General features: G+C 41.2%; 1 protein-coding gene across 9 annotated transcripts in view; it reads left to right on the plus strand.

Annotated features, from left to right (window-relative positions):
- The first annotated feature begins 10,086 nt into the window (after positions 1–10,086).
- The window catches only part of RIF1 (replication timing regulatory factor 1), a 61,006-nt gene continuing 44,784 nt past the window's right edge, over positions 10,087–26,308 (plus strand). For 2 of the 9 annotated variants that reach the window (XM_084893014.1, XM_084893019.1), the window contains exons 1-9: positions 10,087–10,251; positions 10,636–10,749; positions 11,479–11,557; positions 15,546–15,642; positions 17,053–17,195; positions 17,290–17,384; positions 19,568–19,757; positions 20,982–21,074; positions 25,759–25,897. In XM_084893014.1, coding sequence (XP_084749140.1) covers positions 10,646–10,749; positions 11,479–11,557; positions 15,546–15,642; positions 17,053–17,195; positions 17,290–17,384; positions 19,568–19,757; positions 20,982–21,074; positions 25,759–25,897 — 940 coding nt within the window. In that variant the 5' untranslated portion in view covers positions 10,087–10,251; positions 10,636–10,645. Of the gene's footprint in view, positions 10,252–10,306; positions 10,479–10,635; positions 10,750–11,478; positions 11,558–15,545; positions 15,643–17,052; positions 17,196–17,289; positions 17,385–19,567; positions 19,758–20,981; positions 21,075–25,758; positions 25,898–26,308 lie in introns of those variants that run through there. The other 7 variants (XM_084893022.1, XM_084893015.1, XM_084893018.1 and 4 more) reach the window with 7 other exon arrangements.

Consider the following 26,308-nt stretch of genomic DNA (forward strand, 5'->3'; position numbering starts at 1 on the left):
TGGAAGTACTTATAATATTAAAAGGGAAAGGAAGACACTCCAACCATGAACCAAGATTTCATAAGTCTGATTAATGAAATAAGACCTATCAACTCCCTGACTCTTATAGTCAGTTTGTGTTTTCTTTTAGCTTAGATATAGATGGTTTTATCTCAGCTAATGTGTTGTTGCCTGCACAGCAGAAATTTGAGTAATGGCACAGACTCCTTGCTGGCCGGCCAAAAAAATCCTTAAGATATTCTATTCTTAGAACCCCATAGGGCTCAACCAAAGTGAAGAAACACTTTTTTTTTTTTTTTTTTTTTTTTTTTTTTTTTAATTATTGTCACCTTAAGTTGTGCTTCTGGATAGTGGAAAACTATTCTGGGGAATCTTTTCCCAGAAAGAGTTTTATCCTTCAGAATATTTTTTTTTTCCAAGATCTGTATTTCATTGAGAGTACAGGAATTATACCCATAGAATGTCCTATAGGTCAATTAACCCTGGTTCTGGGCCAGCATTGAAGAGATTGATTTTCACATAGGAAAAATAATCCAGGAGGTGCTCAAGAGAGATGATTAATCTCAGTGGAGTTGCAGATATAGCACCTCTGGGTGTAGTTATGAGAAACAGTTACTGCTATAGCCCAAGAATAGTTTTATCCCCCTCTCCTAACAAAAGAACATTTTCTTCATTATTGTAAACAATAATAACAATTTTATATAATACATTTTGTTATATATTGTTAAATAACATATTGTACATAATATTAAGAGTTATATAATTATTAATATCTGTTTTAATTTTTCCTGTATAATAAAGAGGTAATATGCAAATTGACCATCACTCCAATATACAAGATGGCCACTCCCATGTGTGAAAGATGGCCACCCTCAGGTCGACACAAGATGGCCACCTCAAGATGGCTGGCAGGAAAGGGCAGTTGTGGGCGATCAGGCCAGCAGGGGAGGGCAATTAGGGGCTACCTGGTCTGCAGGGGAGGGCAGTTGGGGGTGACTAGGCCTGCAAGGGAGGAACGTTAGGGGCAACTAGGCCATCAGGGTAGGGCAGGTAGGGGTGACCAGGCCCGCAGGGGAAGACAGGTGTTATCAGGCTGGCAGGCAGAAGTGGTTAGGGACCAGGCAGGGAGGCGAGCATTTGGGAGCCAGCAATCCTGGATTGTGAGAGGGATGTCCAACTTCACTAGAGGGGTCCCAGATTGGAGAGGGCATAGGCTGGGCTGAGAGACACCTCCCCCTTTCCACCCCCCTCCCCCCACGCCGTGCGTGAATTTTGTGCACCAGGCTCCTAGTAGTTTCTATAAACAGTTTAGTGAGGCAGTCTTATCAGTTATTGTTGGGAACCTCCCAAAATCTAAGTTCCAGAGGCCAGCCAAGTGCTAACCTTACAAACTGTCCTTTTCAAGGATAGCAATTCAAACCTGCTATGCTGATTGTGTTCTGCACAATGTTGTAGCATGGAGAAAGAATATTCCTCTGATAATGAAAGCAAAATATCAGTGACAGCCCTGGCCAGGTAGCTCAGTTGGTTAGAGTGTCATCCCAATACTCCAAGGTTGCAGATTTGATTTCCAGTCAAGCATATACAAGAAGCAATCAATGCATGCATAAATAAGTAGAACAACAAATCAACCTCTCTCTCTCTCTCTCTCTCTCTCTCTCTCTCTCTCTCTCTCTCTCTCTCTCTCTCATCAATTCTAAACATTTAGAGATTGAATATATGTATGTACACACACACACACACACACACACACACATATACAAATGTTACAGTTGAGACATTAAGTTGTTAGAAAACTTGAGTGGTTCTATTAAAACAAGTTTAAGAAAGTTTATTTCTTCTCCAATCTGACAAAGTTACTGTATATTTTAAATTTGTCTTGTCTTTTTTCCCCCCCCAAACAATCTGACACTGTCACTTTTACTGTAACACAAACTTTTTTTCCTGTTTTTTTTTTCTTTTTTAAAAAATAAGTTTTTATTGATTTCAGAGAGGAATGGAAAGAGTGAGAGAGGTAGAAACATCAATGATAAGAGAGAATTATTGGTCAGCTGCCTCCTGCACGCCCCCTATTGGGGATTGAGCCCGCAACTGGGGATGTACCCTTGACCAAAATTGAACCCAGGACTCTTCAGTCCATAGGCTGATGCTCTATCCATTGAGCCAAACCAGCTAGGGCTTTACTTATTTTTTAAAGCTACTTAGCAATGTTAAGCCACATACATATATTTTCTATACTGGCAAATTCACATTTTAATTAAGTTATTATTTTTTTTTTTATTAAATCCCCTAAGTCAGATTTCAGCCCATTTATAAAAAGGGAAGGGAAGGCTGCTTTTACTTAAGATATTGAATGTAACCCAGACTAGTGTTGCAAAGTTTCCAAATGTCTATTTAGTAATTTTATCTATGTTAACAATATTTTAATCTTTTTCTACCTTTAAAAAGGAATGTTTATATAGTTGCTTTATGTAGTGTATTTTTTTTTTTTTTTTTTTTTTTTTTTTTTTTTTACTTAAAAAATTTTCACAGCTAGCCGAAACCGGTTTGGCTCAGTGGTAGAGCGTCGGTCTGTGGACTGAAAGGTCCCAGGTTCGATTCCAGTCAAGGGCATGTACATTGGTTTCGGGCACATCCCCATTTGGGGGTGTGCAAGAGGCAGCTGGTCGATGTTTCTCTTTCATCGACGTTTCTAGCTCTCTTTCTCTCTGTAAAAAAATCAATAAAATATATTAAAAAAATTTTTCACAGCTAAATTATTAAAATCTCTTTCATGCCTTGCTGACCTGAAACATTTCCCCTTTGGTGGGGTTTATAATTTAATTAAATTAGTTGGAATAGGTCTGTGGTATCTCTAAGAGTCCTGGATTCTATAGCGAAATTTTGTCTCTCCAAGGATTAGCAAATTCTTTAATTATAGAATACAGGCAATATTCTATAATTAGATCTTCTTTATTTTGAAACAGTTTATCTGCTTTCCTTTGCTTCTCATGGCATTGCCATTTGAAGAACATATGCCAGTGTTTTTGTTTTTCACTTTTTTCTTTTTTATAAAGCATCCTTCAACGTGGATTTTTCTGATTCTTTCCCCATAGATAGATTCAGGTTCCGAACTTTGGCCAGCACACCAAAGAAGCAATATTGTTTCCCCAGTGAATCACATCCCAGAATCTTTGTATATCAGTTTGTAACAGTTTGGGGATTTTCATAGATGTTTCCACTTTATCTCTTTTGTTTGACAAGTATCTTACGGGGAGATATATATTTTGAGACTGTGCTCCCCATCAGACTTTTGTTCAGTGGTTTTTCTACCTACTGATTTAGCATCCATTGAGTTCTTGAGTCAATTATTACTATCATGGTTGTAAAATGGTGATTTCCTAACTCTATCTTTCCTTTTACTCATTTGTATTTTTAGTACCAATATAGGTTAATGGATTTTCCTTTACTCAATTATTTATAATCCAATCTTCCAGATTCATTCAGGAAAAGCCCTCCAAACTGGCTCCTGAGTCCTTTTAATATGTCCCCATCATTTTTAAGCACTTGTTTACTTCCTGGCACAAAAAGATACTATAGGCTTTTCTTATAGGTTCACACCCCCAGCCCTGGAATTAGTAATTTCTCTAAGTAAGTCTGGTTCCTTTTAGTAAAACTTTCCCCCCTCATTAAATATATTTTGAATATCACTATATATTATTACATAGATAGCTGCATAGTATTATTCAGTATAGATGCACCACAATCTATTTAACATGTCTTCATTAATTGTTTCTAATCTTTTTTTTTTTTAACAAACAATTCTACAATAAATAAAAGTCTTGTCAAAATAATATAAATGGAGCTACATTCAAATGGAGCTGCCAGAGGTGCAGGGGCGGGCTAGAAGGGGTCAATGGGAAAGAAAAGGGGACATGGGTAACTTTCAACAATAAAGACTAAAAAATAGAATAAAATAAAATGGAGCTGCCAGAGGAATTGCCCTGCATGTCCTTTGTCTCAAATGTTAAAACAGGACAAAATAAACTTGGTACTGGCCCTACAGCAACAAGGCGATCCAAAGAACTGTTTGCAAAAATAACAAGAAAGCAGTGATTATGACAACTGGACAGATGACTACCAGACTAAAAATTAAAAATATCTTTTACAATTAGTGTCACTATATTATGTCATCTGCCCCAGAAGAAATGGCTTTCTTCTAATGATGTAATTGTTCCCCTTCCCTTTCTCCTAAATACCCTTTGCCTCTGTCTCCTAACGGAACATTATATGGGCTTCTGCCTTAATTAATGATTCCTGAATAAATGCTTGTTTGCCTCTCACTCCGAGAGGCTTTTGGTTTTTTAATTTATTTTTTCTCTTAAAATATATTTTTATTTATTTCAAAGCATAAGGAAGAGGGGGAGAGAGAAACATCAATGATGAGAGAGAATCATTGACCAGCTGCCCCTTGCGCGCCCCCTACTGGGGATTGAGCCCACAACCTAGGCACCTGCTCTTGACCCAAATATAATAGAACCCAGAGCCTTCAGTCCTCAGGGCAGTGCTTTATCCACTGAGCCAAACCAGCTAGGGCACTTTTGTATTTTTTTTAAAGCATACTTTATTGGGGGCTCTTTCCCCCTCCTTTCTTGGGAGTTTGTTCTTTCCCTCTTACCATGTAGGAGTCTGTACTTGTTCATCAATAAATCTCCACCTTTGCTATACCAAAAAACAAACAAACAAACAAAAACATATTTTATTGATTTTTTTACAGAGAGGAAGAGAGAGAGAGTTAGAAACATTGATGAGAAAGAAACATCAGCTGCCTCCTGCACACCTCCTATTGGGGATGTGCCTGCAACCGAGGTACATGCCCTTGACTGGAATTGAACCTGGGACTCTTCAATCCGCAGGCCTACGCTCTGTCCACTGAGCCAAACCTGGGACTAAGGCACACTTAAGGCACACTTTTGAATTTTTAAGTTAACATTCTCCATACTTTACTTTGCATATGAATAAGTATATTTGTAGAATAATCATCTAGAAGAAAAATTTTTGTATCAAAGACTTTGAGAATTTTTAATTTTAATAAATATTACAAATTGTCCTTCCTAGAGGCTGTATTTATATTTCCATCAGTATCATATGAAAGCAGACAATCAAGCTTACAAATTTATTTTTTTAAATACATGTTTATTTCAGAGAAGAAGGAAGAGGGAGAGAGAGAGATACTGTGTTTCCCCGAAAATAAGACATCCTCCAAAAATAAGACCTACTTACAGGTTTCCTTCTGAGTGAAATATAAGGCATCCCCCCGAAAATAAGGCCCCCCTAGGCTAAACATGAGAGATTTGGTCCACTGATTCTGAAAGAAATGGAGTCACAAGAAATTCACCAGGAAATACAGGAATTGGATTGTTATGATGATGTTCCAGAAGATGATGACATGATTGTTATTGAATAAATGAGTAAATTCTTGATACTGTAGGATTCACAGTTTGTCTGGTTTGTGTTGACAACTACCGTACTACCGTACTGTACACAGGTAATAAATTTCCTTTAATTTCATTTAACAATAAATGTGTACCGTATTCTTCTTCATGGAAAAATAAGACATCCCCTGAAAATAAGACCTAGCGCATCTTTGGGAGCAAAAATTAATATAAGACACTGTCTTATTTTCGGGGAAACAGGGTAGAAGCATCAATGATGAGAGAGATTTATTGATTGGCTGCCTCCTGCACGCCCCCTACTGGGGATTGAGCCCGAAACCTGGGCATGTGCCCTTGACCAGAATCCTACCCAAAACCCTTCAGTCCACAGGCCAACACTATACCCATGGAGCCAAACCGACGAGGGCCCAAGCTTACAAATTTAAGTCAAATTTCTGTTTTATCAATAGCACATTTAGAAGATTAAAAATGTTCAATTGCATTAGTTTACTAGAATAGGCAGTCATTTTTTTTTTTCTTCTTAATCCTTGATCAAGAAAAATAGGGCATTTAATCCTGCCCATGAGTAGGCATGGTGATGAATTCAAACTGGACTAATTTTCTAAATTTGTGATTACATTCTTTTTCCACAAAGGCCTTAAGCATAATAATGAGTCACTTTCCCTTTTGGCTCCTCAAGGCTGTCAGTTTAAATTATGTTTCTAGGTGAGCTCCCTCCTGGGAGCACACCCCTGCCTTTCCCTTTTCCCTTCCTCCCCCAACTTCCCCCACCTCCCTGCCCCAGGCACTTAAAAGAAAAAAAGAAAAAAGAAATAAATTGTGTTGCTAGTTCCTGAACTTCTAAAATATTTTGTTTTTTTCTCCACATTTTGAGATGTAAACAAAGGATTTCTGCTATACATAGGTGGGTTCTCTCAAAAATGGATATTTGTACTCCAATTACAAATAAAAGTAATAGTTAAGAGCTATCATTTAATGTTTAAAAAAAAGTGTGTACCTTGAGCACAGTAGGAATCTCAAACTTTGGAATGAATTGACTCACTCAGGGTGCATATTAAAATTTCAGATTGCTGGGCTTGCCCTGGGACTTCTGGTTCAGTAGATCTTACATGTATGGCCCAGATACTTGCATATAAAGGCCCCTTGTGAATCAATGTGATGCAATGATGCAGGAACCAAACTTTCAGAAATATTATATTGTGTGGTTCAGTTGGTTGGGCATCGTCCTGGTTCAATTCCTAGCTTGTGTTATCAATCCCTGGTAGGGGCGTGCAGGAGTCTTAAGAGTGTTCCTCTCACATTGATGTTTCCTTTTCCCCTCTCCCTTCCTCTCTCTCTCTAAAAAAAGAGGGAAATATAATATTAAATTATTGCTGTTGGCTATATTTTTATGCAGTCATTTAAAAATTGTTTAAAAAAATTTAACATGTTGCCAAAACCGGTTTGGCTCAATGGATAGAGCGTCGGCTTGGGGACTGAAGGGTCCCGGGTTCGATTCCGGTCAAGGGCATGTACCTTGGTTGTGGGCATATCCCCAGTAGGGGATGTGCAAGAGGCAGCTGATCGATGACTCTCATCGGTGTTTCTATCTCTCTCCCTTCCTCTTTGTAAAAAATCAATAAAATATATTTTTAAAAAAATTTAACATGTTCTTTTTAATCCTCATTCGAGGAGTGAAGACATTTTTCCCATCGATTTTTAGAGAGATTGTAGAAGGGAGGGGGGAGAAGGAGAAAGAGAGAGAGAGAGGAGAGAGAGAGAGAGAGAGAGAGAGAGAGAGAGAGAGAGAGAGAGAGAGAGAGATGGATATGAGAGAGACACATTGATTGGTTGCCTCCTGCACACATTCCAATCAGGGGCAGGGATAGAGTCTGCAACCAAAGCACGTGCCCTGACCAGAATCAAACCCAAGACCCTTCAGTTCATGGGCCAACGCTCTAACCACTTCAGTCCATGGGCCAACGCTCTATCATTATTGGATAGGTAAACAGGCCAGTGCTATTTGCCCTTTATTGACTTTTGATGTTGGTGTATTTCTTCTCATTTTACTGTGAAGAAATGGTGAAGCTTAAGTATTTTTCTGAAAGATCTCAATTTTCACAGTGGCAGAGTCAGTATTTGACTTCTCATCTCTCTGACTTCAAAGATGGGTTCCTTACATTAACATTAGTAATTTGGGTTACAGATGGATACTTTATTTTATTGAATGAATAACTATAGGAATCCTTTAAGTAGTGCACTTCCATTGGACTCTTTCCATATCTATATATATTTTTTTATTGATTTCAGAGAGGAAGGAAGAGGGAGAGATAGAAATATCAATGAGGAGAAAGAATCATTGATAGACTGCCTCATGTATGCCCCACACAGGGGGTTTGAGCCCACAACCTGAGCATATGCCCTGTCCAGGAATCCAACTGTGATCTTCTGGTTCATAGATCAATGCTCTACCACTGGGCTACACCAGCTGGGCTCCATTGGACTCTTTATATTGAATTTTCTTGGAATGTTCAAGAGTAGCTCTACAATGAAAACTATACCACCATACTGCTTTAGGCAGAGTAGAGCTCATTAAATGTTGATAGATAAATGTAGCTTAACTAGATTAGTTTTGGAGTTACACATGACTACATTAAAGTTCTCTACTCTTTAAGCTTCACATGCTTATTTGTAAATCTGGGAAAAGTGCTTTTTCACCTTAAATCACTGTAAGGAGTAAAGGAGATAATGTATATAAAGGCATCTAGCACTCAATAAAAAGTAGTTTTATAAAGAACAATGTTACAATCCTGAAATGCTACATTTAGGGTATAAATTGGGATTCTAGATAGATACTGGGTGGACAGAGAATTATTAGATAGGAAGATTCATTAGGACCACTCAGGGCAAGTAGGAGAAAGTAGTCATTTAGAGGCATAAGGTTATAGACTTGATATTTGCTGTGTGATACTTAATATGTGGTTAAAGACAAGAATACGGAAGTTAGAAAAGAGTACTGGATTGCGAGTATAAGTTTTTTACTTTTGAAGATGTTCTGAGGAGAGAAAAGAAATAAAATATTTGAAAGGCAAAGAAGATAGAAATTGTGTGTTAGTTGAACAACTACATGAAAAGATAGATGCAGGAGGCAGCTAATAGATGATTCTCTCATCATTGATGTTTCAATCTCTCCCTTTCCTTTTCTCTCTCTCTCTCTCTCTCTCTCTCTCTCTCTCTCTCTCTCTCTATATATATATATATATATATATATGAAGGGGAGCAACGAATTAATAGTTGGGAGAATTGATTTTCATTAAGGATTTACAGCCAAGACCCCACCCTTGAAAAGGTGGGGACTAAAAGAATGCAGATCCTTGGGAGATAACCTAAATCTACTGAATCACAATGTCTAAGGGAAGGGCAGGAACCAGAAACCAGCAGTTTAATCTTGAATGTCTTCAGGCTATTGTTATGTACAGTTAAAACTGGAGAATCTGGGCCTCACCCCTTTTCTTTCTTTTTAAACATTTTTATTGATTTCAAAGAGGGAGGGAGAGGGGAGAGACCGAAACATCAATGATGAGAGGGAATCATTGATCAGCTTCCTCCTGCATACCCCCCACCTGGGGATGGAGCCCACAACCCAGGCTTGTGACCTTCATCTTATGTGAACCCAACTCAGGACCCTTGGGTTTGCAGGTCTATGCCAGCGTTTTTCAACCGCTGTTCCGCGGCACACTAGTTGTTGCCTGGTGTGCCGTAGGTGCAGACAAGACAAGAATTTTATAATTTTTCACTATTTTGTTTACTTAATATTTCATAATAAAGTAATTATAAAATACTTTCTTTGTGTTTATTTGATTCTTATTCAAGAGAATTACTTTATATATAGTCAATATAGGCACAGAGTTAAATTTTTTAACATTTTCTAATGGTGGTGTGCCTCGTGATTTTTTTCATGAAACAAGTGTGCCTTTGCCCAAAAAAGGTTGAAAAACACTGGTCTATGCTCTATCCACTGAGCAAAACCAACTAGGGCAACCTTTTTCTTATTTCACTTTTACCTGAAGTAGGTAGGTACCGTTATCACCCTTATTTTACGGAGGAGGAAACTGAGACAACAGGGTGATGAACTTGCTAAAGCTTAAAGAGTAGAGAACTTTAATGTAGTCACGTGTGACTCCAAAACTAATCTATTTAAGCTACATTTATCTTTCAACATTTACTGAGCTCTCCTCTGCCTCAAGCAGTATGGTGGTATAGTTTTCATGGTAGATCTACTCTTGAACATTCCAAGAAAATTCCATGTCTTAAACATTGCAGTGCGATTACCTCCTCTTGCTAAATGATGATTTCATGCTAAATACTTCAACAAGCATTGCACTCTGAGTTCGGAAGCAACCAGAAGGCTCCTTCTACTTAGTCTGGTGAAATGGGAGATGCATTACCATTTTAAGCCCCTCCCCGGTAAAATTGAGGCCTGAACACCTCTGGCCCCCGGGTGGGACCGGTCCCCGGGTGTGACTTGCCCCCCCAGGGCAGGGGTGGGCGGGGCGGGGCCGGGCGGCGCTCGATGACCTCGGCGCGCCGCCGCCGCCGCCGCCGCCGCCGCCGCCGCCGCCGCCGCCGCCGCCTGTTGGACCAGCTCGAGGCTCGCCTGCCCGGCCTGCCCACTCCCGCGCGCTCCCGGCCCGCCCCCGTCGCCATCTTGGCCTCGGAAGGAGCGGGCTGCACGCGTGAGTAAACAGCCCACATCGGGGAGGAGCGGAGGCTCGGCCGCGTCCGTGCGGTGCGGGAAGCGGCGGAGAGGACGCACTTCTGACCTTCGTACGTGGGGGTACGTGTCGGGGTCGCGCTGCCCAGCCGCAGGCAGGAGCCCTCCGCCGGGCGCCCCCTCCGCCCCCTCGCGGTGAGACGCCTGCACTCCCGGCGTCTCCCGCCCCACGCCGGTCTCCTCCCCCTGTTGAAAGCTGCCCGGGAAAGTGGTGGCGGGAGCGGGACGGCGCCGTGTGGGCCTGGGTGCGAGTGGCGGGGCGCCGCCGGAGGAGGAGGCTGGGGTGGAGGGTTCGTGCGCCCGGGGCTCAGGGCGCGGACGTGGTCGGGGGGCCCGGGAGGCCCCGGCGGGCGGGCGCGCGGGGCCGGGGCCTGGGACCCCGCCGGGGCGGCGCGGGGTCGTTTCCGTCGGTCACTGGCTGTTCTCCTCTTCCGGCCGGTGCCGCAGGGTGGCCGACATGACCGCCCCGGGCCAGAGCCCCCTGGCGCCGCTCCTGGAGACTTTGGAAGACGCTGCCGCCTCCTGTGGGGAGCAGACGGACGCCTACCTGTCCCTGACCAGGTGAGGCCGCCGGGGGCGGGACGGGGCGTGCTGGGGGGGTCTGGGGGGGAGCGGGCCGGGGTGGGGGTACGCTAGACCAGGGTGTGCGGTGCGTTAGAAGCCGGCGGCGGGGAGGACGCCGGCCGGGGTCGCCCGGGGCGGAGGGCGGGGGGTGGGTGCGGGAGGAGCTGCAGCCGCATCGCCCTAAGGTGCACGCTCTGGTGTGCGTCCGGAATGAGGAAGTCCGCGCCTGCGCCTGGCAGTCGGAGAGTTTTAGGTATTTAAAAGTTTGGTTGGAAGTGTGCTAGCCGGCTGCAGGAATGGTTTTCCATGCAAGTCGCGCAGGTCCTGGGATAGTGTGGGCAACTCAGAATTTTTTTTTTTTAATTGAGTTTTATTTTAATTGCAAATGCTTTGTAGTATTTCCCTCCCGCAAACCATTGAGTTTTCTGCAGTTGGCACATTGCGAGGGAGAGGATAGCAACTGGTATAAAAATGATCAAGATTGTGCATTTGCGACTAGGCTCTTCCTGTTCCCTGTTCACAAAGAGAAACTGTTGAAACTTGTACAGTGGATGCAAAAGTAATTCTGAAGGTTGTTATTGTTATTATTTTTTTGCATCAGATGTATATTGCATTCTATACTTGAGTACTTTACCACTAGATCAAGCTAATTTGCCAGGATTAAACTTTAGGGAGTGATTATACTTTTGTGTCTATTTGCATAAACTTTTTATTTTTGCTTTTAAGTCGTATTACTGGAGAAGATGGAAAAGAAGTCATTATAGAAATCGAGAGAAAACTTCCTCGGTTATGTGAAGTTTTAAAGGTATGTGTTTATTAGTAATTTCTAAAAATATATATTTTATTGATTTTACATAGAGAAGAATTGAGAGGGAAAGAGAGCTAGAAACATCCATGAGAGAAAAACATCGACCAGCTGCCTCCTGCACACCTCCTACTAGGGATGTGCCCGCATCCAAGGTACAAGCCCTTGACCGGAATCGAACCCGGGATCCTTCAGTCCCCAGGCCGATGCTCTATCCACTGAGCCAAACCGGTTTCGGCTGAATTCAGTCTTTAAAGTCGATTTGAGTTTTTATTTTTATCTTGTTTTTGTGCTTTTAAAATATAAGTATTCTATCAAGATATTCATTCTACTTTTTAGTATGATTTTTAGCTAAATGTTGAGCATTTGAGGTTCTGTTTACCTCTTAAGTATCCTGTTCCAGTGATCTGGAGCTTACTTTATTGTGTGGTAGTTAGTTCAAGATATTACCATGTTTCCCCGAAAATAAGACATCCTCCGAAAATAAGTCCTAGCGCATGGAAAGATAAGGCATCCCCTGAAAATAAGACCTAGCGCAACTTTGGGAGAAAAAATTAATATAAGACACTGTCTTATTTTCGGGGAAACAGGGTAATAGTATTGTTATACAATATCAGTGGTATTATTTATTACCCCTTATTTTTCCTTCTCATATTGCACATTCTAGTAGTATACTCATGCTCTGCATAATGAGGTTTTAGTCAACAACTTGAACCAACTCAATATACAATGTTGGTTCCATAAGATTGTAATGAAGCTGAAAAATTCCTAGTGACATTTTAGCAAGCATAACACTATAGCTCAAGAGTTATTCTTTCCCTGGCTGGTTTGGCTCAGTGGATAGAGTGTCAGCCTGTGGACTGAAGGGTCCCGGGTTGGATTCCAGTCAAGGGAGCACATCCCCGGATTGTGGGCTGGATCCCCGGTTCAGGAGGCAGCCCATCAGTGATTCATCACTGATGTTTCTTTCTAAAATCAATTTTTTTAAAAAAGAGTTACTCTTACATTAGTGGATCTACGTAGAGACAAATGGTAGGGGAGAGGGGTTAGAGAGCAACCAAAGGTCTTATATGCATGCATATATTAGCATAACCAATGGAAACAGACACTGGGGTGGTGGGAGCTTGCCCAGCTGGAAAGGGATGGGGGAGGGGGTCAGTTGGGGGAAAAGGAGACATAGGTAAAACTTCATACAATAATAATAAAATAAAAAAATTACTCTCGCCCTATCTGGTTTGGCTCTGTGGATACAGCGACCAGTCTGCGGACTGAAAGGCCCCAGGTTCGATTCCCGTCAAGGGCATGTACCTTGGTTGCAAGCACATCCCCAGTAGGGGGTGTGCAGGAGGCAGCCGATCCATGTTTCTCATTGATGTTTCGAACTCTATCCCACTCTCTTCCTCTCTGTAAAAAATCAGTAAAACATTTTAAAAGTTACTCTTGTAATGTTGGTGTAAATAAACTACTATGCTGCCAGTCCTATAAAAGTATATCACATACAGTTATGTGCAGTGCATATAATACTTCATAATGATCTGTGACTTATTGACTTTTGTATTTACTATATTGTATTTATTAATAATTATTTTAATGTGCATTCTTTCTGTTTATAAAGTGCTGTAAAGCAGTATGTTAACCTGGCAGCAGCCTCATCTCACACCACATCTCTTGATTGTATCGTTTTTTCTTGTACTGTACTTCGTTTAATCTCACGTTTCTTTTAGCCTAGAAGCAGCAGGTTATATCATACTAGAAATTCGTGCATAGGAGGGTTGTCACTCGGCCCAGCCTGCACCCTCTCCAATCTGGGAACCCTTGAGGGATGTCTGACTGCCAGTTTAGGCCTGATCCTAGTGGACTGCTGGCTCCCAACTGCTCACTTGCCTGCCTGCCTTGATTGCTTCTAATTACTTCTGCCTGCAACCTTGATAACCCCCTAGCCTAGGGGTGTCGAACTCAATCAGAGAAGGGGCCAAAATCTAAAATCCAGCCTAAATCGCGGGCCGAATGGTTTACTGAACAGTCATAAACTGACAATTTCATAAACTGACAGCGGAGTGCAGTGATGACAGCGCGGTGTGGGCCACATTGGAAGCCCTGCTGGGCTGGATTTGGCCCTCGGGGCCTTGTGTTTGACACATGTGCCCTAGCCACTCCCCTGCCAGCCTGATAAGATGCCTAACTGCTCTGCTGCTGGCCCGATTACCCCTAACTGTCCTCCTCTGAAGGCCTGGTCCCTCCCATCTGCCCTCTCCTGCTGGCATGATCTACCCCAACTGCTCTTCCCTGCAGGCCTGGGTCTCCACCCCAACTGCCCTCCCCTGCGTGCCTGGTTATCCCTAACCTTCCTCCCTTGCATGCCTGGTCCCCCCCAACTGCCCTCCCCTGCAGGCCTGATTGCCCACAACTGCCCTTCCCTGCCAGCCATCTTGTGTCTACATGGGGGCAAGCCTATTTGTGTCTTGGAGTGGTGGTCAATTTGCATATTACTCTTTTATTAGATAACCTAGGCGTGTAGTAGATTATACCTTCTAGGTTTGTATGAGTGTGCTCTATGATGTTCGCACAATGACAAAATTTCCTAATGTTGCATTTCTCAGAATATGTCTGTTACTAAGTTGCACAAGGCTATTTGATGTGATAAAAACATGCATTTTCATATATTTAGTATTTGACAACGTGTAGGGTCAGGAGCTCAATTGCTTGCATTTTGAATCATGCATGATGCACTGTTTTAGATAGGGTTTGTAACTAAAATACCTGATGAATAATTACTGTTGAACAACTTGGGTTAGAGGTTCAACCCTTTCTTCCTCCTTGTAGTAAAAAATTCACTTGTAACTTTTGACTTCCCAAGAACTCAACTATATTTAGAAATGTCTGGGTGAGCACGGTACTGATAGGACAACCAACAGAAGCTTTATGTGTGAATTACTAAGCACTAAAAGGATATTTGAATTCTAGTAGAATAGGAATCATACTAGGTGAAATGTGTTATTTAGAATTCTGCTAGTACTGTTTCTATGAACCCACAACATTCTTGAAGGTAAGACACCATTTTTAAGAAACCCTACCAGGCATTTAAGTTTATTTACAGACACATGCTAGCTATTATCTAGGAGATACAATAGCAGCTTGAAGTCTTTTTTTTTTCTTTTTAAATATGTCTGTATTGATTTTTTAGAGAGGAAAAAGAGAGGGAGGGAGGGAGGGAGGGAGGGAGGGAGGGAGGGAGGGAGGGAGGGAGAGAGAGAGAGAGAGAGAGAGAGAGAGAGAGAGAGAGAGAAACATCAATGAAACTGACCAATGTGGCTCAGTGGTTGAGTGTTGACCTATGAAATGGGAGGTCATGGTTCGATTCCCAGGCAGGACACATGCCCAGGTTGCAGGCTCATGCCCTGATTGAGCTGGCAACCTCACCCCAAGACCCTTTATGTTTGAGTCTGTTCCTTATCCATTATGGAAGGGCTTTATTGTTTATTTTCTGTCTAGTATCTGTAACATCTTCCATTTGGTTGACTTTTCCTTTGCTTTCAGATATGTGGAAATGTTCTTTATCTTTTAAGAAAAGTGTTCTTTTTTTGTTACCTTTTATTTATTGATTTTTGATATAGGAGAGGGGAGAGGGAGAGAGAGAGAAACATTGATTTTATTCCACTTACGTATTCATTGGTTGCTTCTTGTATGTGCCTTGATAGGGATCAAATTCGCAACCTTGGTTTATTGGGCAACACTGTAACCAACTGAACTACCTACCAGGCCATGGCCAAGAAAAATGTTCTTTATTTAGTTAATCTTTATGTAGTTTCCCTCTCTGTAAAGCTATATATGTGGATTCCAGGTCTTATTTCATTTACTTCAAAAGATTTATTGATTGATTTGATTAAAATGTAATTTTGCTTTTTAATCAAACTTTGCTTTCTAAAGATTGCTTCACAATTGTATTCATTTGTAACAAGTGTTTTTTTTAATTTTATTTTTGCTATAGGCTCACATTTCCAGTCAAAACTCAGAGCTCAGTTGTGCTGCTCTACAGGCCTTGGGGTTTTGTTTATATAATCCCAAAATTACCTCAGGACTATCAGGTAGTTAAATATATTATGCCTTAATATTTTAAGAGTTTATAAGTATATACTTTGATGTTGTGAAAAGTACTCTTCTGTTATATATTAATATATGTTCTAAAAATATAATATATTTTTAAAAATATATTTTATTGATTTTTTACAGAGAGGAAAAGAGAGGGATAGAGAGTTAGAAACATTGATGCGAGAGAATCATCGATCAGCTGCCTCTTTCACACCCACCACTGGGGATGTGCCCGCAACCAAAGTACATGCCCGTGACCGGAATCGAACCTGGGACCCTTCAGTCCGCAGGCCGATGCTCTATCCACTGAGCCAAACCGGTTTCAGCTAAAAATATTTTTTTATTTTAGTATTTTTTTTGGAGAGAGATAAAAACATGGATGTGAGAAACATTAATTAGTTGCTTCCTGTATGCACCCCAAAGGGAATTGAACCCCAAATCTGGGTATATTTATGCCCTTACTGCGATTCAAACCAGTAGCCTTTGGGTGCATGGGACAGTACTCAACCAACTGAGCCACACTGAACAGGGCTGATAACATAATTCAGTCGTTTAGATTATTACTGGAACGCTTTATTTTTTCTTACACATAGCCCTTTGGTAATTGTAAAATTTGCTCTAAAAGAAATAAGCTTATTTATAAATGTTATGAAAGCTTGAACTTTCCCCGTTGGAAACTCTTATCTTCTTTAGAAGTTAGTAATTTAGATGGTCACTTTGTAGAAGCACATACAGTAAAGAATAGTCTGAATTAGAATGTTTTTATATGGTGGTAAGTGGGATGATTTGGAACTAAAAATGGTAATGAAAACAAGACTTAACTGATGCTTTCTGTGTTTTCAACTAATTGTTGCTCTAAGTTAGCAGTTTGACAAGGAAACTTAGGAAATGATCTTTAGAGAAGGGAAATCAGGAATTAGGAAATAAAGATGTTAGATAGTTGTTAACATCTGTTTTCTGAGGGAGAAGTTTCGGCTCTTTAATGTACAAAGTGAGGGAAAAGTAGGTTTATAGTTTGTATAATTATTATTTAAAATAATAATACAAGAAGAATCTTTAACATGCTCACAGCTGTAAATGTACTTTTGCCTCACCCTGTATAGAAATGGTAGCAATCTAAAGTAGTTCATTTTGAGACAGACGTAGGGTGCGTAACATCTTGCCAAAAATTATCTTGTATGTTCAAACCAACTTATTGATATCTATAAAATTAATTGCACAAAATATCTGATTTAGAGGCAACTATTTTCTCTAAATCTACCATCTTACCTACTTTTGTGTTTTTGGAAAGTAGTTTGATATCAGCGTTGGTTCTTTGGTATTTCTCTTTGGACATGCATTTAATCTTTTTCTCTATTTTTATATTTAGTGTTTTAAAGGATATAAACTATTCCACATAATTAAAGCTATTTGTTTTTCAGAGAAAAATACTCAAGAACTGCTTTCAAAATTGAATGATAATGTTAAGAGTTCAGACAAAAATGTACGTACGAGGGCACTTTGGGTGATATCCAAGCAGACGTTCCCCACTGAAGTTATTGGCAAAGTAGTGAGTATAGTTTTTATATGTATCTTCTTAAATACATGCCATTTAAAAAAATTCAGGTTTAATTTATTTGTATTTATTTTGTTCTATCTTTTAGGTACCCAGTATAATTGATTCATTAGAAACAGTATTTAATAGAGGAGAGATGCATTCTGCTGTTGTTGATTATGAAGCATTAAATGTCATCATAAGGTATGAATTTGGATGCTCTGCAATTAGGGGATAGTTTTAGGAAGTTCAGAATTTACTTCAAGGAGAAGACTTTTGGGACTTGAATTAGAGTTAGATATTAAAAGAGAGAAATGTCTTCTAGACTAAAAGTCTCAAGAAAAAAGTAACAGGAAGAAGGAAATAGGTGTGCTTAAGTTAGTAGGTTTCTTTGTTTAATTTTACTAAGATAGTCTTAAAAATAAAGTCTTGGTTAGGCTTCTGCTAACACAATTCTGGGTTTAAAAATTATTTCTTGCTTTAGCTGGTTTGGGTCATTAGATAGAGCATCAGCCTGTGGACTGAAGAGTGCTGGGCTGGATTCCGGTTAAGGGCACATGCTGGTTTGCTGTAGCCGATCAATGATTCTCTCTTGTCATTGATGTTTCTCTCTCTTTCTCTCCCTCTCTTTTCCTCTCTGAAATCAATAAAAAACATTTTTTTTTTTTTAAAGGAAGAGATGATGAATTTATAGTAAATGTAAACACATTGAAAAATATATTTCTGGCCTGGCAGGCATGGCTTAATGGTTGAGCATTGACTTATGAAGAAGGTAGTCAATGTTCAATTCCTAGTCAGGGCACACGTGCAGGTTGTAGGCTCAATCCCTAGTGGGTGGTGTGCAGGAGGCAGCTGAGAAATAAATCTCTCATCATTGATGCTTCTATTTCCCTTCTCCCTCTTCTTTCTGGAATCAATAAAAATATATTTTTTAAAAATTATTCCTGTTAAAGCTTTTGAAAGAGTTAAAAAAAAAAAAAAAGTAGACTCCTAAGTGAGTTATAGTGGGTAATTAGGATGTAAGTAACAGTGCTTAGTAGGAGATGGCAGAAGAAGAAAATCCCTACTTCTCATTCTGCTCTTTGTTGATATACTTTGTCTTACCTTTGCTTTAAAGCTTTCTTTAGTAGTTGAGCTATTTGCTCTAATTAAATGTTCTGATGTCCTCCTTAATGCTCACATTATATCACAGTTTTCTGGCCGTCCCATAAGAACACTGAATTTAATTATATAAAAACTAGAGGCCTGGTGCATGAAATTCATGCACAGAGTTGGGAAGCCGTTCAACCCAGCCTGGACCCCCTCTCCAATCCAGGATCCCTCTCACAATCCTAATTGTTCACCTGCCTGCCTGCTTTGCCCTCTTGATTGCCCCCCCTCCTGCCATCCTGGTTGCCTCCAACTCTACCCCCCCTTTCCCCCCTTGCTGGCCTGATCTCCTCCAACTGCCCCCCTGCTGGCTTGGTTGCCCCTCACTGCCCCCTCTGCCAGCCTGGTCATCCCTCATTGCTCCCCCCTGCCGGCCTGGTCGCCCCACGCAGCCAGCTGGTCATTCGTTTGGTTGTTCCTCGCTAACCCCCTTGCCGGTCTGGTTGTCCCATGCAGCCTGTTTGGTTGTTACTGTGAGGGCGTAGTGACCATTTTGCATATTACCCTTTTATTAGTATAGACTAGAGGCTCTGAGCAAGAAATTTGTGCACAGGCGCCAGGGGAGTTCCCTCAGCCCAGCCTAGACCCTCTCTACTCTGGGACCCCTTGGGGGATGTCCGACTGCCGGTTTCAGCCTGATCCCTGGGATCGGCCATTCCTCTCACAATCCAGGGCTGCTGGCTCCTAACAGCTCACCTGGCTGCCTGCCTGATCACCACTAACTGTCCTCCCCTCCCCCCTGCCAGCCTGGTCTCCCCCAACTGCCCCACCCCTGCTGGCCTATTTGCCCCTCACTGCCTCCCTCTGCCAGCATGGTCGCCCCTCACTATTCCCCCTGCCAGCCTGTTTGTCCCACACAGCCTGCTGGTCAGTTGTTTGCATCCCTTGTTAATCCTCCTGCCAGCCTGGTTGCCCCATGCAGCCTGCTCTTCGGTTGTTACTATGAGGGCATCATGATCAATTTGTATATTACCCTTTTATTAGTATAGATAATTAGTATTTTAAAAAACTTTAAAGACAAAATACCTTTTTATTTAAAAAATGTATAAGAATAATACAGAAGTAGAAAAATTAGCCAGGAAAATTATTTTTTTGTGTGTGTGTGTGTGAATATATGTACATATTCTAAAATAAATGTTCTGTACCATTCATATTTCTCTGTGTGCTGCTTATTTTCTGGTAGTTTCGACATAAAAGGTGAGGTCAAACTTACCTATTTATTGATTTCTCTCTTATAGGCTAATTGAACAAGCCCCAATTCAAATGGGAGAAGAGTCAGTTAGGTGGGCAAAACTGGTCATACCTTTAGTTGTTCATTCGGCCCAAAAGGTACATTTGCGGGGAGCGACTGCTCTAGAGATGGGAATGCCATTGTTGCTTCAGAAACAACAAGAAATAGCATCTATCACAGAGCAGCTTATGACTACTGTAAGTATTACTTTTTATAAGGATTTTTTGAATACTGTGCTGTAAGGTTCTTTTCCATGCTTAGGGCTCATCCTATCTAATAATAGAGTAATATGCAAATTTACCATCATTCCATGGCAGAATGGCAGCCCCCATAGCCACAAGATGGCGCTGCCTAGTTCCCTCAGCCCTGCTGCTGGAATGTCTGGCCTGTCCACCGAAGCAGTGAGGCTGGATCCACCTCCTGAGGGGGCGGATCCAGCCTCTCTGCTCCACCGCTGCTGCAGTATCTGGGCCTGTCAGCCCCATTGTGGTTCGTGGGGATCAAGCTGGATCTGCCCCCAGACACGGCATACAGAGCCCTGACAGCAGGGCTTGGGGCTTCCTTAGCGCTGCGGCAGCGGGGAAGACACAGGCCTGGCAGACAGAGCCCTGACAACAGGGCATGGGGGGTTCCTTAGCACAGTGGCAGCAGGGAAACCCCAGGCCAGGCCCAGCAGACAGAGCCCAGACAGCAGAGCATGGGGGATTCGTTCCCAGGGTAATGGTGGCGAAGCCCCTGGCCCGGCAAATAGCCTGGACAGCAGGGCTTGGGGGCTTCCTTAGAGCAGAGTAGGTGGGAACACCCCCAGACCCAGCAGACAGAGCCCAGAAAAGCAGGGCTTGGGAGCTTCCTTAGTGCGGCAGCAGCGGGGAAGACACACTTCCCCTTAGTGCCACCAGTTTGGCCGGGATGTTAGTGAGGGATGACCAAAAGACTGACAGCAGGCTGCGTGGGGTGACCAGGCTGGTAGTTGGGGCAGTTGGTGGCAACCAGGCCAGTGGTGGGGAGGGCCTGTGAGGGGCTACCAGGCCAGCGTGGGGGGGGGTTGGGGGTGACCAAGCAGGGCCAGCAATAAGGGGCAACCAGGCCAGCAGGCAGGTGAGCAGTTAGGAGCCAGTGGTTCTGGATTGTGATAGGGATGACCGACTGCCAGTTTAGGCCCTATCCTAAACCGGCAGTCGGACATCCCCTGAGGGGTCCTGAATGGATGAGGGTATAGGATGGGCTGAGGGGAAACCCCCTCCCCCTGCACATGAATTTTGTGCACTGGACCTCTAGTTTATTGTAAAACTCAGCTTTGCTATTATGTAAGAAAGTTTTCCTTATAAAACATTGGTTAAAGTTATTTGGCTAAGGTAATCAACCAATTTGATACTGCATATTTTTTCCTTTTTTTAAGAGTCCTTTGCTTTTGTTTGCAGAAATTACTTGCAGAACTCCAGAAGCTATTTATGAGTAAAAATGAGACATATGTTTTAAAATTATGGCCTTTGTTTGTCAAACTTCTTGGAAAGGTAAGCCCACATCTAAAAAATAGTTCAGTTTTACTGCTAGACCCTTTCATTTCTTAACTTTATTTACAAAGCACAGTCAATTTACATTATTCATCAGACCATATATGCAAATTTACCTGCTCACTAAAATTTATTTGTAAAGCTAACATCAGTACTTGTTCTGTATAATTTTCTAAATGTATCACCAGTGTGTATAACAGACATACAGGGTGGCAAAAAAAATGAGTTCCTAGTACATTTGTTCCCAGCTGACCATGAATAAGATTGTGCTTTGCCATTTTGTTTGAATTCTCTATATTCTCTAAACAAATGTCCTTTTCATGATCCAGTTATTGCCATATTTTTCACATTTTGGGCTTTTTCTTGACAATCACATTGTTTAATGGCCCCCAAGCATAGTGTTGAAATGCTATGATTCCTAAATACAGAAAGACTGATGTGTCCTATGAAGGTAATATGGATATTAAAGGTTTGTTCAGACCTGAGTTATAATACTTTAGGCCAGGAGTTCAATGTTAGTGAATTAGTGAAACACAGTTACGCACTGCCTAACGATGATTAGATCAACAACAGATTGCATATTCTAGGCTGGTTCCATAAGTTGATAATTGAACTGAGAATTCCTATTGCCTAATGATATCACATGTTTGTTGTGATGCTAGTGTCAAACCTGTGTTGCCAATTGTGTAAAGTATATCATACAATTTTGTATGGTACATAGTATTCGATAATGAATAAATGTTACTGCTTAGTATATTTATTGTCGTATTTATCACTATTTTAGTGTACTCTTACTGCTTATTAACAAATATTTTCCTATGGAATAGTGTGCCATGTTACCCTGTCAGCAACCTCATACATTTTGGTCTTACGTCATCTCTTAATTGCATCATTTTCTCTTGTGCTTGATTTAATCTCATGTGTGCATTAGCATAATGTACAGGTATACAGCCAAGAAGTTGACTCGTGTGTAGTACGCTATACCATCTAGATTTGTGTAAGAATACTCTATAATGTCTGCATAACAATTGCCTGATGTATTTCTCAGAACATATCCCTTGGTTAAGCAGTGCATGACTATAAGTAAGGTGTCTTTAAAAAAATAATCCTAAAGCAAGGCTGTGTATTGATTGGTTGATGCAATCTGACCCGAAGCTCACAGGAACTTAACTGAATTTTTTTTTTTTAATATATTTTATTGATTTTTTTACAGAGAGGAAGAGAGAGCGATAGAGAGTTAGAAACATCAATGAGAGAGAATCATCAATCGGCTGCCTCTTGCACGCCCCCAACCCCCCAACCCGTCCTCATCCATAGGTGTATGCCTTTTTTTTTTTTAATATATTTTATTTTATTTATTTATTTATTTATTTAAATAAATCTTTATTGTTCAAATTATTACAAATGTGATCCTCTTCCCCCCCTCAATTGTTCCCCTCCACCAGGTTCCCACCCCACCCTCTGTCCTTTCCCCATTGTCCTCATCCATAGGTGCACAGTTTTTGTTCAGTCTCTTCCCGCACCCCCACTCGCCTTTTCCCCCAGAATCGTCAGTCCATTTCCCTTCCATACCTCTGATTCTATTATATTCACCAGTTAATATTGTTCATCAGATTTTTTAATTCCCTTGGTTTTTAGATTCACTTGTTGATAGTTACGTATTTGTTGATCATAATTTTTATCTTTATCTTCCTCAATAACCCACTTCAGCAATTCATATAATTCTGGTTTGGTGGTGATGAACTCTTAGCTTTTTTATATTTGTGAAGCTCTTTATCTGTCCTTCATTTCTGAGTGATAGCTTTGCTGGGTAGATTATTTTTGGCTGTAGGTTCTTGCTATTCATCACCTTGAATATTTCTTGCCATTCCCGTCTGGCCTGCATGGTTTCTGTTGAGAAATCAGCTGACAATCGTATGGGTGCTCCTTTATAGGTAATTACCTGCTTTTCTCTTGCTGCTTTTAATATTCTCTCTTTGTCTTTTGCTCTTGGAATTTTAATTATGATGTGTCTTGGTGTGGTCCTCCTTGGATTCCTTTTGTTTGGGGTTCTGTGGGCTTCCTGGACTTGTAAGTCTAATTCTTTCCCCAGGTGGGGGAAGTTTTCTGTCACTATTTCTTCCAATATTCTTTCGGTATCTTGCTCTCTGTCATCTTCTGGGACACCCATAATTCTGATGTTGGTTTGCTTGAAATTGTCCCAGAGGTTTCTTACACTATCTTCAACTTTCTGGAATCTCTTATCTTCTCCCTTCTGCAGAGGAGTGTCCTCTGGCTCTTTGTGTTCTGAATCTTTGTTTTGATCCTTGCGATCTTCCAGTCTGCTTTTAGGACTTTGTATAATATTTTTTATTTCAGACAATGTTTTCTTCATTTCTAGTTGATCCCTTATTTCTAGTTGCTCCCTTTTCATATCCTCATAGGTCTCATTTATTTTATTGGCCTTTTTAAGGATATTGTTGAATAACCTTATAACTGTAGTTTTGAACTCAATGTCCAATCATTTCTTTTCCGCCATCTTCTTCCTTTGTGTCCTTCCTCTTGTCTGCATTTTAGTTGTTTCCCTGATTTGATGGAATAGCTTTGTGTACTAGGTGTTCTGGTAGAGCCCAGTTGCACAGCCTTCCCAGTTACCTGCGGTAGACAGTCTTGGTGTAGCCCTTTGTGGGCTGTGTTGTGCAGTCTTGTTGTTAAGCCTTGCTTATTGTTGGTATCATTGGGAAGCATTGATCTCCAAGCCAATTGGCTGTGAGGATCAGCAGTGTCTCAGCTAGGAGGGCTTCTATACTCTGCTTGGATAGGGCGGGGTCTTGGGATGGCGCAGACAATCTTTGGTTCCCTGTCAGTCTCGCCTTAGAAAAGTCCTTCACAGTTCCTGAGGTTCAGCGTGCCCTCTCTCTCCTTCCCAGATAGCAGAGCCTCCTCTCAGCTAGCCGTCCGGTGCTTCAGGGCAATGCCTCCCCTGTTTTTCAGTTCTAAATTCAAATTTGTTGTGGTAGGCTGCATTCGGGTGTCTACCCTATGCCGCCATCTTGGTTTCTCCGGTGTATGCTTTTTGTTCAGTCTCTTCCTGCATCTCCCACTCCCTTTCTATACCCCTGATTCTTCCTGGAATTGTAAGTCTATTTCTTTCACCAGGTGGGGGAAGTTTTCTGTCACTATTTCTTCAAATAGGTTTTCAGTATCTTGCTCTCTCTCTTCTTCTGGCACCCCCATAATTCGGATGTTGGCATGCTTGAAGTTGTCCCAGAGGCTTCTACACTATCTTCAACTATTTGGATGCTTTTTTCTTTTTCGGAGGAGTGTTTTTTGCTTCTTGGTATTTCAAATCTTTGTCTTGATTTTTGCAATCCTCTAGTCTGCTTTTAGGTCTCTGTATAATATTTTTTTAATTTCAGTTAGTATATGCTTAGTTTCTAGTTGATACTTTTTCATATCGAGGGTCTAGTTAAATTTATCGGCCTTTTCTAGGAAATTCTTGAAAAACCTTATAACTGTGGTTTTGAACTCTATATCCAATCTTTTGCTTTCCTCCATTTCCTTCATTTGTGGCCTGCCTCTTTGTTTCTGCATTTTAGCTGCTTCCCTGAGTTGATGGAGTTGCTTTGTATGCTAGGTGTCCTAGGAGGGCCCAGTAGCTCAGCCTCTCCAGTTATCTGAGGTGGACACTCTTGGTGTACCCCTTTGTGAGCTGTGTGTGCAGTCTTGTAGTTAAGCCTTGATTGTTGTTGGTTTCACTGGGGGGAGTTGACCTCCAGGACAATTGGCTGTGAGGATCACCACTGTCTTCGCTTGGAGCGCTTCTGTGCTCAGCTTGGATAGGGTGGAGTCTCAGGTTTCCTGTCAGCCCCGCCCTAAGAGGGCCCTGTATTTCAGTGTCCTGTGGCGATGGCTGTTCGCACCTTTGAGTGAAAGCTGCTCTTGAGTTTCTTGAGAGAAACACACTGCCTGACAGTCCAGATTCTCCCCGAATGAACCTGGTACCCAAAGTCTCACCCAGAGCTGGATTTCAGTGCAGTCGGGAGGTTTTGTTTTCCTCCTTAACAAGAAAGGTAGCCACGCACTTGGTTTCCGCCGCTTATTCAGCCGCCTGCCCTTTCCAAGTGCTCGGGTCTCCTCACTTCCTCAGCTCCTCTGAGTCTCAGTGCTCTTTTCTAGTTGTAGAATTTCCACTCAGCCAGCTTTCCGGTGGTTCTGGATGATGTCCGCTCTGTCTTCCAGTTGCCGTTATAAAATTGTTGTGTGGGGAAGCAGTGTAGGTGTTTACCTAATGCCACCATTTTGGTTTCTCCCCTTAACCATTTTTCATACCAGTTTTATTTACTGTATTTGAAAAGGTGTTTTATTTCAGTATCTAACATTTCTTATTTATTCTTTAATATAGATTATATATATATTTTTTTTCATGTACTCACTTTTTGGGATTATGTTAGTAAAATTGGTTTTTATCTGACCTTCCTAATTTTCTGTAATGGTTTGTGTTCTATATTATCTGTTTCATGAAGTTTATATTTTGTAATTTTGAAATTTGAATGTGCATATAGAATTTGGTACTTTGAAAACTGTTAATTCCTAAGACTTTTATTTAACTGAAACGGAATGAATTAGATTAGTGAATCATACTAGTGCCTTATGCCTTGTTTCATCAAGTCAATAACTTTTTAAATGACTTTTTCTTTTTTAGACTTTACATCGAAGTGGGAGTTTCATTAATTCTCTATTACAGCTGGAGGAACTGGGATTTCGTAGTGGAGCACCCATAATTAAAAAAATAGCTTTTATTGCTTGGAAGAGTTTAATAGATAATTTTGCGTTAAATCCAGGTAAGTAATATTTTGAAATTTTGAATATTTAATGTTCAAAAACTATCAAATACCATTTGTGGCACTCTTAGTACATTATTACCTATCTTACTTATGGTCACAATAGATCTGAGGTACTAAGTATTTTTACTATTTTGGAGTGATTACATAATTTATCAAAGGTCTCAATAGATGATAGGAAACAATTGTGATTGTTATGCAATAAACATATCACTGACTGAATTTTAAAATATATATTTATTGATTTCAGAGAGGGAGGAAAAGGGAGAAAGAGAGAAACATCAATGGTGAGAGAGAATCATAGATTGGCTGCCACTGGGGATTGAACTCTCAACCTGGGCATGTACCCCTGGCTGGAATCAAACCGGGGACGCTTCTGTCCGCAGGACAACGCTATCCACCAAGCCAAAC

Source organism: Pipistrellus hanaki (assembly GCF_964339955.1).
Source record: "Pipistrellus hanaki genome assembly, chromosome: 8".
Classification (NCBI taxonomy): domain Eukaryota; kingdom Metazoa; phylum Chordata; class Mammalia; order Chiroptera; family Vespertilionidae; genus Pipistrellus; species Pipistrellus hanaki.